At 41.2% G+C, this 15,382-nt stretch overlaps 1 protein-coding gene across 3 annotated transcripts in view; it reads left to right on the plus strand.

The window, feature by feature from the left end:
• LOC132086114 (spindlin-Z-like) overlaps positions 1-15,382 on the plus strand; it is a 100,790-nt gene that overhangs the window by 65,212 nt on the left and 20,196 nt on the right. For 2 of the 3 annotated variants that reach the window (XM_059491569.1, XM_059491570.1), the window contains one exon: positions 8,335-8,383. In XM_059491569.1, the coding sequence (XP_059347552.1) occupies positions 8,335-8,383 (49 nt within the window). Of the gene's footprint in view, positions 1-2,033; positions 2,736-8,334; positions 8,384-15,382 lie in introns of all 3 variants that reach the window. The other variant, XM_059491568.1, reaches the window with a different exon arrangement.

A 15,382-nucleotide genomic window follows, 5' to 3' on the forward strand; every position in this document is an offset into this window, starting at 1 on the left:
AATGCTTAAGTCTTTTGTTCTTGACTTTTTATTATTGAAAATATTTAGGTTTTTAGTCATGAGAGATTGAGCCATATATATTTTCTTCTTCCTCAGATCTATCCAAGTTTGACTGTTTGCTGCTTTTTATAAAGAAGCATAAAATTAATCACTTTGTGTATTTGTTTTTTGGTTTTTTTCCTTTCTGATCTTCAGTATTAACTTCTGGTTTTATATTCATGGCAAATTATATCAACACTGTTTATTTTGAATAATGTCTAAAACATGGAATTTCATGGAATGTGCAAGTTGAAACAGTAGCACTTGTCATTCCATAGTCAGGCCAAGGTAAAGGATATGAACTTAAATCCATTCAATGACATCCATGGTATATATAATCTGATAACTATCCATTATTGTTTTCAAATTACTGTTAACATCTTTGAAGTCACATTATTGCTTGAGACCAAACCAAGATTGACACCAAAATACTTGACACACTAATTTTTCACTTGAAATATTTATCTGAATGTATTGCTGTACTGGGTTTGCATGGCAAGGTTTTGGTAGCAGGGAGCTACAGGAGTGGCTTCTGTGAGATGCTGCTGGAAGCTTCACCTTATGTCTGGCAGAGCCAATGCCAGGTGGCTCCAAGACAGACCCACTACTGGCTAATGTTGAGCCAATCAGCAATGGTAGCAATGCATCTGGAGCAATACATATAAGAAGGGAAAAAAAGTTATTGCACAGAAGTAATTGTGGCCAGAGAAGAGAGGAGAATATGGGAGAGGAACAACTCCGCAGACACCAAGGTCAGCGCAGAAGGAGGGGGAGGACGTGCTCCAGGTGCCAGAGCTGAGATTCCTCTGCATCCTATGGTGAAGACCATAGTGATGTCAGACTGTCCCCCTGCAGCCCATGGAGGCCCCAGGGGGTGCAGAGATCCACCTGCAGCCCATGGAGGAGACCCACTGCCTGAAAGAAGACTGTGAACCTGTGAGAAACCCGTGCTGGAGCAGCCTGTTCCTGAAGGACTGCACCCCATGGAAGGGACCCATGCTGGAGCAGTTCATGAAGAACTGCAACCTGTGGGAGGGACTCATGTTGAAGAAGTTTGTGGAGGACTGGCTCCTGTGGGAAGGACCCCACGGTGAAGAACAGGAAGGACTCCACTCCCTGAGGGGGAAGCAGCAGAAATGACACGTGATGAACTGACCCTCACCCCCAATCCCTGTCTCCCTGAACCACTGGAGGGAAGGAGGTAGAGAATCAGGAATAAAGTTAAGCCTGGGAAGGAGAGAGGAGTGGGGGGAAAATGTTTTTAATATTTGGTTTTACCTATTGTCTTTCTCTGATTTGATTGGTAATAAATGCAATTAATATCCCCAAGTTGAGTCTTTTTTGCCTGTGATGGCAATCGGTGAATGATCTCTCCCTGTCCTTATCTCAATTTACGAACCTTTCATTGTATTTTCTCCCCTCTGTCCAACTGAGGAGGGAAGTGAGAAAGTGGCTTTGGTGGGCACCTGACATTCAACCGAGGTCAAGCCACCACAATTGCCCTTGAAATTGTTGGCAAGTTTTTAAATGTCTTCCTTTGAATTGGACACTTGACAGTGAGTGACTAATGCCAATTATGCTTCTGTCAGAAGCCATTTAGGTGATACTAGACATTTCAGGATGATTTGTGTAAACAAAGTTTCTGCTTTGCTTGTTATGTTTGGCATTCTCTGTTAAAGGTGACTATCAACATCATCAGCTAATCATACCTGATGCATTTGGTGGCCTTTGATGACAGGATTAAAGAGGTGGTGGATGAGGGAAGAGCAGCTGACATCACCTACCTGGAATTGTGCAAAGCATTTGACATCCTGGTCTCTAAACTGGAGAGACGTGGTTTTGATGGGTGGAGCAGTCAGTAGATAAGGAATTGGCTGGATGGTCACTCTCAGACTTGTGGTCAACAGCTCAGTGTCCAAGTGGAGATTAATGACAAGTGGTGTTCTTCAGGGGTCAGTATTGGGACCGGCACTGTTTTTTACCATCTTTTTCAGTGACATGGACAGTGGGATCGAGTCCACCCTCAGCAAGTTTGCCAACAATATCAAGCTGTGTGCTGTGGTCAACACGATGGAGTGAAGGGTTGCCATCCAGAGGGATCTTGACAGGTTTGAGAGGTGGATCTCTGCGAACCTCATGAAGTTCAACAAAGTCACGTGCAAGGTCCTGCACCTGGGTTGGGACAATCCCAAGCACAAATACTTGCTTGATGGAAAATGGAAAATGGATTGAGAGCAGCCCTGAGGAGAAGGACATGGAGATGTTAATGGATAAGGAGCTTGACATGAGACATCAGTGTGTGCTTCCAGCCCAGAAAGCCAATTGTATCCTAGGCTGCATCGAAAGAAGTGTAGCCAGTAAGTTGAGGGAGGTGATTATCCCCCTCTACTCCATTCTGGTGAGACCCTACCTGGAGTACTACTTTCAGATCTTGGACCCTGAACATAAAAAGGACACGGATCAACTAGAGCGAGTCCAGAGGAGGGCCACAAAGGTGATCAGAGGGATGGAACATCTCTCCTAGGACAACAGGCTGAGAGAGTTGGAGTTGTTCAACATGGAGAAGAGAAGGCTTTGGGGAGACCTTATAGCAGCCTTCCAGTACCTAAAGGAGGCCTACAGGCAAGCCGGAGAGGGACTTTTCACAAGAGCATGGAGTGATAGGACAAAGGGGAATGACTTGAAACTGAAAGGAGGTAGGTTTAGACTGGATATTAGAAAGAAATTCTTTACTTTGAGGGTGATGAGACACCAGAGCAGGTTGCCCAGAGAAGTTGTGGATGCCTCACCCCTGGAAGTGTTCAAGGCCAGGTTGGATCTGAAGGTGTCTCTGCTCATGGCAGGGGGGTTGGAACTAGATGATCTTAAAGGTCCCTTCCAACCCAAATCATTCTATGATTTTAATATATATGTTAAACATTAATGTATTAAAATATTTTTATTTGCTGTCAAATATTTTAAGTCATTAAGACATAGTAATAATTACAACATCATGTATTTACTAATAAATATTTTTGTAAAGAAACTGTGCAAGCTATTTGGAATTTTAAAAGTCTTTTGCACAGTTGATTTGTTGCCTTAGTGTAAGATAAGGTTTATGTCTACCTTATGCTGTGAGAGTTTATTTCTCCCTTTAATACCTGGAGGAAAAAAGTAAAATATACAGATGGAAAGAAATCCTAAAACATCAGAAGTTTAGTATTCCTATTCCTGTAGGAAAAACAAAAACAGAAAGGCATTTATATTGTGAATTTGTTCTAATGAGCTTTACCACTTGTCATGGTTTGACACTGACCAAACACCAGGCACTCATGATAGCCACTCACAAGCCCTCCCCTGCTACAGCTGGGCGGAGGAAAGGAAAAAAAAATTAATGAAGGCTTCATGAGTTGAGATGAGGACCAGGAGAAAACACTCCAAGGGCAAAACAGGTTCAACTTAGAAGTACAAAGTGAATTTGTAACTAACACTGTCAGAGGAGGATAATGAGAAGCAAAATAAGCCCTTAAAAACACCTTTTTCCCCCAACCCCTCCCTCCTTCCCACCAACAGTGCAGGGAGACAGAGCATGGGGTTTTTGGTCAGTTCGTCACCCAAGATCTTCCACTGCTCGTGGACAGAAGTTGCTCCCCTGCTATGCTGTGGGGTCCCTCCCACGGGGGACAGTTCTCCATGAGCTTCTCCAACGTGATTTCAATCTCTCAAGCAGTAGTTCTCCCAAAACTGCTGCAATGTGAATTCCCCCCTTTGGCAGACAGTCCTTCCAAAACTGCTGCGGCATGGGTCACTCTTGCTTGGGGTGCAGTCCTCCCAGGACAGGCTGCTCCAGCCTGGAATCAGGGGCTTATCCCTCTGTATTTAGCATTGATGCAGCCTCATCTTGAGTATTGTGTGCACTTCTTGGCCCCTGCCCTAGGGTGATGTTATGATGCTTGTATCCCCAACTGGGTGTTCTGTTTATGCTGGATATTATATTCTGTGCCTTCAAGACTGGCTCTGAGAGTGAAGGTGGGGAGAAGAAGAAGCACGGAGTTTTGTTATCAGCCTGCTCTCACTCCTCTCACTCCTCCACTGTGGTGTCTGGGCATGGATGAGGCAGAACACCGTGCTCCAAGGTTTTTTAGTTAGTTTAGCTAGCTGAAGCAGAGAAGTTCCCTGGACTGTTTTTCTTTCCCTTTTTTTTTTTTGGAACCGTTCGAACCTGCTCTGGACTGGGACCTGGGGAAACACTGAGAGCTTGCACTTTGTAGCCTACTAGGGCCTTCTCTGGGCAGCAGCCTTTCCCAGTGCTGGAGGGACTGATAACAGAATGACCACCCACAGGAGAGACTTTCTGAATTTGTCATCTCTTTAGAGCAATGAATGAGTTTTGTCATCTGGTATTGTTCATTTTTTGTGTTGGGGAGTGCTTTGCCTGATAAATAAACAGGTTTTTTCCACTTCTCTCTGAGTAAATTCTTCCCAAACCGGTTGGGGGGAGAGGCCATGTGAGTTTGCTTTCTGGGGGGGCCACTTTTGGAAGTTTTCTCCCAAATTTGCCCTAAAACAGGACATCACCCCAATTAAAAAAAGATGTGAAGGTTCTTTAATTGCCCAAGAAGAGGGCAACAATGCTGTTGACAGGACTGGAAGGAATGTCCTTTGAGGAATGGCAAAGGACTTTGGTCTTATCTAGCTTGGAAGAAAAAAGGCTAAACTGTGATCTCATTGCTCTCTACAGCTTCCTGAGTAGGGGAACTGGAAAGGGAAGTGCTGAGCTCTTCTCCCTGGTATCCAGTGACAGTACATGTGGGAATGGTTCAAAGCTCCATCAGGGGAGGTTTAGACTTGACATTAGGAAGCATTTCTTTACCAAGAAGGTGGTCAAACTCTGGAACAGGCTTCCTAGAGAGGCAGTCGATGCCCCAAGCCTGTCAATCTTTAAGAGGCATTTGGACATTGTTTTTGTGGCCTTCCTCTGGGCTCACTCTAACAGATCCATGTCTTTCTTGTGCTCAATTTCTTCATGTACCTTGTTACTATCTCTTCTTGTAAGTAGGCTATATTCACATTCTTCATCTAAGTGTTGAAACTTTTTATTAAACTGGGCACTACCTTAAGCTACCAACACAAGAAACTGAGCAGTACTGTTTGCTCAGCTGATTTTTCTCTAGAGCTAGGTATATGAACAAGCAAGTTCTTGAAATCTGTCAGGACCCATCAAGCTCATTTTTATTTGACAGCAAAATGGGGTAGTCTACTGTCAAACTCTCAGTTCAGTGTTGTAAATATTTGTTAGTTTGGTACATCATTTCATTCATGGACACTGTGTATGAATAGTCAAGAAATTTTGCACGTAAGTGAATTTGAGAGAAAAAAAGACATCTGGCTGTAGAACTTGAGTTTTATCAAAAATAAGAGGTGCCTAAGGTGAACAGTTACTGAACATGGCAAACACTCATTCTGAGTACAGTGCATAGCTTCTCCTTTGCATTTTTTGCAGCTTCTGTAATAGATCTTCCTTCTGTGTATCTTTAAGGCTACTTTTGTTTTGGAAGGCTAAATGTGTTGCACTGTATAGTAAGATTCAAAATCTCTGAGCAGAGGACAGAAAACAAGTTTTGTGTTGAACCATCCTGCTAAATATGTGGGTATGCTTTTTATAGTGTTTTAACTACTTGAACTGATTTAGTTAAATCTTACTTTTTCTCATTGATCAGTAATGGAAAACATGAAGTCTGTGTGTTTGTGGTTTTTTACTTTGTGAGAACAGATTTTTTTTTAAAATAAGTATGTGTTTAAACTTGTTTTCTCATATAATTAGGAGGTGACTAATGATGGGGGGAAAAATGCTTGTTCAGTTGGTGCAGTCAAGTCTCAAAAATCTTTTGGGCTTATATTCATATTTCTTGAGATATCTTTTAATTGCTAGCTGTTAGCTCTTATAAACATGTTCAAGGGAAGTTCTATTTCCTTGGTCTTTATTGCAAATAGCATCTTTACTGTAGCTATTTGCATGGAGGGCCTAATTTTTGAAAACTTCAAATTCCAGCTGTTGTTAAAACTGGAGATGCATATTTTCATGGATTCAGTACAAGCTTGAGTGTTGGAAACAAAATGTATGTAGTTTTATTTTAATTCTGCCACTTCTGTCACGTGATAGATGTCCTTTTATTTCTCCATAGGAAAATTCAAATATTAAAATATTTATGGAAACTGTTAAGGTTAATTGCACTTTCAGTGCTTAACTCTTGTGTGACACTATTGCTATTATGAAAATTAATTTTCTGAATACATATGCCAAAGGTATGCTTGGAACATGCACATTATGTTTAAGAATTTGTTTGGATCTGTAGAGAAACCTCAATTAAGTATTTCTCTGTAGGTGTGAATTTAAATGTCCATGGATTAAATTCTGAACATTTCTACAGATATATGAGGAGTTTTTTAATTGATAACATGCATGTGTCCAACACTCTCTGACTGTGTCCTTTTAGATATTCCATGTGTATAGGGTTTAATGCTTTAATGCCAATGTTAGTTTTATGAAGTGTGGTGGGTTGACCTTGGCTGGATGCCAGTTACCCACCAAAGCTGCTCTGCCACTCTCTTCTGTAACTGGACATGAGAAAGAAAATATAGTGAAAGGCTCATGGGTTAAGGATCAGGAGAGATCACTCACTGATTACCATAATGGGCAAAACAGACTCAGCTTAGGGATATTAATTGAATTTATTGCAAACAAAATCAGAGCAGGATAGTGAGAAGTAAAATAAATCTTAAAAACACCTTTGCCCCATCCCTCCCTCCTTCCTCAGCTCTACCTCCTCCCTGCCAGAGGTGCAGAGAGACAGGGAAGGGGGGTTACAGTCAGTTCATCACAGGTTGCTTCTGCCGTTGCTCAGGCAGAGGAGTCCTTTACCTCTCCCAGCATGTGGTCCTGCCCATGGGAGATAATTCTGCACAAACTTCTCCAATGGTAGTGCTTCCCATGGACTGCAGTTCTTTATTAACTGCTCCATCATGGGTCCCTTCCATGGGGTGCAGTCATCTGGGGACAGACTGCTCCAGCATGGGTCCCCCATGGGGTCACAAGTCCTACCAGGACCCTGCTCCATCACAGGTTTCATACAAATTCACAGCCTTCTTTCAGGCATTTGCCTACTCTGGTGTGGGACTCCTCCATGGGCTGCAGCAGGACAGCCTGCTTCACCATGGTCTGCACTATGGGCTGCAGGGAAATCTCAGCTCCAGCCCCTGGAGCACCTCCTGCCCCTCCTTCTGCACTGACCTGGGTGTCTGCAGAACTGTTCATCTCACATATTCTCACTCCTCTCTTCTCTGGCTGCAATTACAACTGCACAATAATTTTTATTTTTTTTTTTTACTTCTTAAATGTGTAATCACAGAGGCGTTAATACCATTTCTGATTTGCTCAGCCTTAGCCAGCAACAAATCCATCCTGGAGCCAGATGGCATTGGCTCTGTCAGACATGGGGGAAGCTTCTAGCAGCTTCTCATGGAAGCCACCCCTGTAGTTCCCCCTGCTGCAAAAACCGGGCCATGCAAACCCAATACATGAATTTCTTTATTTGACATTACATGGAACTTTGATTTAGCAGAATGATACAGCAATTTACTTAAATAACAGTGCAAGTACAAGTTACATTTAGCAGAGTATAGCAGTTGCAATGTACAGTTGTATCACAATACAAATGTGTTTGCCATTATTGGTCTCCATCACAATGCTGGTCATCCCCAGTTGTTGAGAAGAAATATGTGGGTTGAAACCAACTCAAGCCTGTTGCTCTACTCCAAGTTCTGTCTGTTAGTTGGACCATTTTTATACTATATATGCTATACTTAGTTTTTATACTTGGTTTTGTCTCTATACTAAGTTTTTATAATGATTTTGGCTGAGCCATGTATACACCCATCCATTCTGGCCTCACTAATGCAGGAATATATGTATTTGATGATATTATCAACTCAAGGGCAGATACACAGCAATTTTAATCCCTTAACTGTTGTAGCCATTTATCTATAACAAAGGCTACCTTCAGTCTCCTTTGTGTTAAGTTCGGCTTTTTGTAACAGTTGTCATCAGTAACTCCCTAATTCTTCACTTAACTTCATGAGTACGTAGTCCTTGCCTATCTCCTCAGCCTTCTTCCATTGTAGAAACTCATTGATAAATCCCATCATGATGTGTTTAAGCTTTTTTACTTGAAAAGGAGAACTTTTCTATAAGATATCTTTTTGGCATTGTGTATAAACAGATTTTATTGTTTAATAATTCCATCATTTATATTGTAGGTCATGCGGGAGTCTCTGCAAGCATGATGAAGAAAAGAACTTCCCACAAGTAAGTTCCTAATACTTCCTCAAGTGGAGTTCTCAATAACTGGCAGTAACATTCTAGAAATGTATCTATATTGTTCCAGTCATTTTGAAAAAAATGAGGAGCAGTATTCAAATGGTGTATGTGTGTAGAATCAGACTTTAATTCTTTTGGGAGGACAATGGGAAAGAATGCACCATTGGTACAGTTCTAAACATCATTTTGAATGTTATTCTGAGAGAAATTATTCTGTCAATAAAGTTCTGTAACTTATAATTCAGAAACAAGAGATTGCAAGCCAGAAATTGGGCATATGTACTCTAGGATTCATTGCAGCTTTAGTTTTTGAAAAGGTTTTTTTATCTTTTAAAAAAAATTCAATGTACTGTAATATGGCTACTATTTGTGTGAAGGTTACTTGCTTATCCTATACATTCATCATATTTATTATTCACTCTACTAGAATTTGAGATAGTAGTAGCTAAATGTTGCTATGAGTAAATGTGAAAAGATATATGTAGTAGCTTAGACAAAATTTACCTTCATTTCAAACAGCTAGATGTATCTGGCTGCATCTCTGGTGGGTGAACTCTAAAATAAGCTAGAGAAAGGTGAAATTTATTAAAATGCTATTACTTATATTTTGAGTATGAAGTCCTATAATGCTGATATACAACAGGCATAAATCCAAAACAATTTGTCTGGCAGAAATATCTTCCATGATTAACATTTGAATTAGTATTAACTATTTCTCAAATGCAACACCTGATGTAAAACTACTCTTAATTCCTTCCACCAACTCTTCATTATTCAGTCTTGTCTATCTCCTTACAAGGCAGAGATAAGCATTTATTTGTCTAGAGACAGGTAGAGTTAAAATTTAATTTCTTTTGTTCTTTTTCAACCGCTCAGAGAAAGGAGTGTATGATGGGAAGACTATCAGAGGTGGGTTGCCTTTTGTACTTGAGGGTGGCTAGATTTGTCTTTATTGTTATTTTGATATACACTTATTTAAATACCTAAATAGGTTGTATATTTTTTAGCATAAAGGCTTTTATGGGGCATATTAAGTCATGATCCTAAGTCACGTGATTTTGAGGCATTTAACTTAAGCACCCAGCTGAGTTTTATATTGATTTAGCCTAGTTTAATTGTTTAAGAATTGTTTGGTGAAGGTTTTATTTTGTACCAAACCAAGATGACTTTGTGTGCTGCTCAATGACTTCTCCACAAATGACACACTAGTATAGAGTTGTTTTTATTTCATATTCATTGCTTATATTTTTGAAATGAACAGTAAGTAGCACTGTAGACATGTTTAAACAAGTGAGATATGAATCACTGTTTAAAAATGTATGCTGATACTACTATGAGCCATTACCGCAGACCATTAATTAATAATGCATACTTTGTCATTGATTTAGTTATGATGACTTTTACATTCCTCATTAAAAGAAAAAGTGGAACAAGTTACTGGTACTTGAAGGTCGTAGGGGAGATTTTAAACTCAGTTCGAAAGTTCATAGGGGAGGGAAGAGCCACCAGGACAGAACAGGACGTAGTCCAGTAACTGAGGAAGAGATAAAATGAGCTGTGTGGATTAGTTTTCTAAATTCTTCTTAACTAAAATGTTAGTTAACCATTGACCCTTTTGGAAGGGGGTCCCATGGTCAGCTACAAAAGGGCAATTCTTCTGAATGTTCTGTCAGTGTCAATGGGTAGTGATGATTTTTGCGAATAAAAAGTTGACTCTGTTTGTGTCAGATCAGTCAGTAGTTTCTTGGTTCTTATCTTTTCCACCCTTGGTGCATAAGGAAATAGTCTAAGTATAACATCTTACCAGTTTCTCATAGTTGGTGGTTCAAGGACTTTGTGGTGAAGATTCTATCTGCCCCTTAACTATCGCTGTACTTATCCCTTGTGAATTTCTGATTGCAGTTTGAACTAACTTCTTGTGGTGGTTTATACTTGACTATGAGCCAAACTCCCACCCACCTGCTTACTCCCCTTCCTCAGTGATGCAGGGGGAGAAAATAGAATGAGAATGTTCATGGGTCAAGATAAAGACAGGAAGATTGCTTACTGTTACCAATTGAATGGGAGCTTCAGACAAGCCCTGCCTTAGCCTCAGATTTTTGGCAGCAGCCTAAATTAAGTTGGCCTGCAACTAAAATAGCTCTGGCCTGCAAGTTCTAAGAATGGCAGATCAGGTCTATTATAAAATTAGTTATTTATTGAATAAGCAGGAGATAACCGACAAAAGGCCTTAAACAAAGTTACATATTACACAGTATAAAATGAAAAGAACTACTAGTAGATTACATAAAACAGTGCACGACATTAAGGTACCTATATTAAAGCAAGCAAAGAAATAGTATTGATTAGGAGTCGATGTAAATTATCACCGAAATGACAATAGTGTACACAGGTTCCCTTCCCTCAACTCCTGGGAGAGTAACCAAAAAGCAGGTGTCCCAACTTTGGGGAGAAAGCCCCACACATTTCCAAGGAATGTGAAGAAGATTCCTGCTTTGTGAAAGTTTTGTGCAGCTTTTATACTTTGTAAAGTGAAGTGTCTGTCAGTCAGAAATTCCAGCTTATCTTTCCACATCTTGCTTCCACAGCAAGATGTTTATTGTCAGCTGAAAGCCTTAGTGCCATGTCGCCGAAATCTCTCACTACAAGACAAGCTGTCTTGATTATTTCACCAAAGCTCATGTGAAGATCATGTGAGGGGCAGGATGCCCTGAGTTATTTCACCAGCTAACAAGCAACAGATAATGTCTTGTGGTGGGGGAGATGCTCTGCTACACTTACCAGGCACTATCACAGGCAAAACAGGCTTGACTTGTGGAAAATTAATTTATTGCAAATTTAAATAGATTCAGGTGGTAAGAAACAGGAAGACAAACATTATAACAACACCTTTCTTTCCTCCTTTCCCATGTTTAATTAATTCCTTCACTCCAGACTCACCACCACCCCCAGGGTGCAGGGAAAATGAGGGAGGGGAGTTTACAGTCCCTACATAATGGTTGCTTTCTGCTACTCCTTTCCTCTTGTACTTAATTTCTTCCTACTCTGGCATAGGTTATCTACAGGTCACAGTTCCTGTCAGGAAAGTCTGATTCAGCATGGTCTCTTGTGGGGAAGACAGTCCTGTCAGTTAAACTCTGTTCTGGCATGGGTTCTCTGTGGGTTCTCTGTGGGTTCTCCATGGGCCTCAGTTCCTTCATTAAATACCTAACTGCTCCAGCATGGATCCTTTTCTTCCCCTCCTTCTCTGCCTGTCCAGTGGTGGTTTTTTTGCTCTTTGCTAAATATGTTTTCACAAAGGCACCATAAACTTTGCTGATTGTCTCTCTCTACTTTAGCTGTCAGTGGGACCATTGCCAAGCCAGCTGGAACCAGCTGTGTCTGGCACAGGGTAGCCTGACTTCCTCTCATAGAGGCTACTTCTGCAGGTGTTGTCATGTCTGTATGTGTATGTGTGTCCATTACCAAAACTTTGCCACGTAAGCCCAATACACCTGTAATCCTAAGAAAATTAATTTCACAACTGAATGATGGCTTTTGAAGGAGGACAGAAAGTATTTTACAACGTCTGTCTTTAGTAATGTGCCTCACAGTCTGAATATTAAGGAAAAAGAGTTTATAACAATTCTCTGATCATATTATCCCCCATTAGTGACAGACTGTAATAGTATCAAAATAGTATCAAAATTCTGATTCAGGCCCTATTTTTAATAATTTTTCTACATGATTCCATGAAATATAGAAATTGTACTGACCATTGCTACTCTTCTTCATTTGTACTCTTTTCTAAATTTCTTTGAATTTTCCATGATTTGGTTCTGCTAATAAAACTCTTTCTTGTAACAAGACTTCACTTATCAGCTTAGTATCTTCAAGATAAATACTTAGTCACTGAGATGAGCAGCTCTGGTGCCAGCACAATCCATAGCATAGGGGGGATTCCTGAACCTGGGGGAGCCACAAGAGCTGCCAGGAGCCCACACTTGTGCTACAGCTGCTGATAAGACCTGGGTGGGGCCAGGAGGAATGGTGGTCAATCCCCCCACCTCCATATGAAAGAAGCCCCTAGGGAGTGCTAGTGACACAACAGGGCTGTTTGCAGGGAAGGGCGTGCAAAAAAGGCACTGTAGCTCTGCCAACATAACCAGGAAGTAATGGTATCCAGCTGGCAGAAGGCTATGAACACTCTAAACTCTGCACCCACAATGAATGACAGTTTTTGAGACAGAGCTCTGGTGGGAAGATGCTGCTACCCAAGTGTGGGGCTGCAGGGCATATCCTACTCTTATGTCAGTACTGTACAGCAGCAGTGAGCACAACTGGGAGAGGTCCACTCAGGTAGAGGAACTCCGCCGCTTAGCAACAAAGCTCTAGAACGTGATGAGTAGGTTGTTAAGGAGTATCAGGGAGAGTGAAAGAGAGACTACTGGAATTGCCCCCTACCTTCCCTGCAGCAGGTCTGTCAGGCAGACAGGACATATGATATGGAATATTTCCTATCCTGTCTTTGCTTGGCAGAATGTGGTGACTTAAGCGATAGGGGACAATGGTGACAAGTTCCTGCTTGGTGTTATCGGCAATGAAGAGAGACGGGGACTCTGGGAAATGGTCAAAGAATCCAAATTTATTGTGAAGTACAACTGCTTATATACTTATTCTAGGAAGACTAGTAATGTTTTAAAACAATGATTGGGTTAATCATCGCATAAACAAACTTACACATTTTAAACATCTCTTGCTTGCAGAAGTTGATTCAATCTTCTTCCCTGTTCCAGTCTGATCCAATTTTCTTGCAATCTTCAAAGCTCTGTTTGTTCTTGCCAAGGCATCCTGTTATCAAATCTCTTATGCTAACCAAGTCCAAAGTCCATCATCTGTCTCGTGTGTCCCAATAGGTGTAGCAGAAGTAAGGAGAGGAGTCAGCAGAACTGCCACCTTGGACTTGTGGAGGGCACACTTCAGCCTGTTTAGGGGTCTGGTTGAAAGAGTCCCTTGAGAGGCAGTCCTGAAAGACAAAGGAGTCCAGGAAGGCTGAACATTCTTCAAGAAGAAAATGTTAAAGGCTCAGGCCATCCCAGTGTGCTGAAAGAGAAGCTGACAGGGAAGAAGACCAGCCTGGCTGAACAGAGAGCTTTGGCTGGAATTCAGGGAAAAAAGGAGAGTTTATGACCATTGGAAGAAAGGCAGTCAGTTCAGGAGGACTACAAGGATGTTGAGAGGTTGTGCAGGGAGAAAATTGGAAGGGCCAAAGCTCAACTAGAACTTAATTTGACTACTGCTGTAAAAGACAATAAAAACTGCTTCTAAAAATATATTAGCAACAAAAGGAGGGCTAAGGAGAATTTCCATCCTTTTTTGGATGAGGGGGGAAACATAATGACAAAAGATGAGGAAAAGACTAAGGTAATGAAGGTCTTCTTTGCCTCAGTCTTTAATAGCAAAACCAGTTGTCTTCAGGGTACCCAGCCCACTGACCTGTAAGGCAGGGAGCAGAATGAGCCCCCATAATCAAAGAGGAAATAGTCAGCAACCTGCTACACCTCTTAGACACATACTAGTCTATGGAGCAGGACAGGATCCATCCAAGGTTACTGAGGGAGCTGGTGAAAGTTCTCATTAGGCCACTTTGAATAATTTGCCGTCAGTCCCAGTTAACTGGGGAGGTCTCAGTTGATTGGAAGTTTGCAAATAGAATGTACATCTACAAGAAGGGCTGGAAGGAGGATCCAGGGAACTACAGGACCGTCAGCCTGACCTTGATCCTTGGGAATGCTGTGGAACAGATTATCTTGAATGCCATCATGCAGCACATACAAGACAACCATTTGATCACATCCAGTCAGCTTGGATTTATGAAAGGCAGGTCCTGTTTCACTGACCTTATCTCCTTCTATGACAAGGTTACCCTCTTAGTAGACAAGGGAAAGGCTGTGGATGTTGTCTACCTGACCTGCAGTATACTAACGACGATTGATAAAGAGACAGGGTCTCCATGGTTTGCAGACATGAAGCTGTTTATTGATACACACAGCTGAGTTTATATACCTTTTCAGCTGTAACTAAAAATAGCACAACTATAACATTTATGTAACTAAGTAACATTGCTTAATTCAAAGCCTTGTATATACTAGCACAGGTATGTGCAATCTTAAATAATTTCTGCTTACCAAGCACATTGTACCAAGCACACCGTTAACTTTTGCATTCCTTCTTCAGAGTTCTGCTTTCTATTGCCAAGGCTTATGGCCTACTAATACTAACATATCCACTTCTGCCATGAGCTGAAGAGTGCTCCCAGCTCAGCTTTCTAGTTGTATTTCTACATGTCCCCCTTTCTTTTCCACCAGTAAAATTTTCTTTGTGGATTTATCAATCAGTCTCTGAACACATTGCAAAACACATGGCAAACAAATCATCATAAGCAATAATATGGCTAAAATATAAATTCCTGTTTTAGCTAAGTGTTTAAGCCAGCCAGTAAGCCCCCATCCCCCAAGTGTATGCCCAAGCCAGTCACTATCATCTACTACTCTTAATTTGGTTATACTGTCTCGAAGGACCTGTATGTTAGCATGAATAGACAAAGAGTTGTCAGAAAGATTCATGCAGCATAAGCCTACAAAATCCTTGTAACCGTGTCCATGCGCCAAAAGCAAAAAATCTATCGCACATCTACTTTGCAGCGTATCATGTCTCACACTATCAACAACTGTTAATAAGCCTGTTAAAGCAGAACTAGTAGCATTAGTTTGCTTTGCAAGCCAGCAGCCAAGGTTATTTAAAGCTTTTAATGTGTGTGTCATGCCTATAGATGGAATAATTGAGGCAAATACTCAGGCTTCAATGTTCCAGGATTCGATGTTATCATCCCAATTTAGGCTATGTGTGTGTGCTACACTTTGCTCGCACCAATCTGTGTAAAGATGGTAAGTTTTCCTGTAAGGAGTGAAACATGATTAGTTGCCCAAAAGTGCAAGGGCCTCCTAC

Source organism: Ammospiza nelsoni, chromosome W (assembly GCF_027579445.1).
Source record: "Ammospiza nelsoni isolate bAmmNel1 chromosome W, bAmmNel1.pri, whole genome shotgun sequence".
In the NCBI taxonomy this organism is placed as follows: Eukaryota; Metazoa; Chordata; class Aves; order Passeriformes; family Passerellidae; genus Ammospiza; species Ammospiza nelsoni.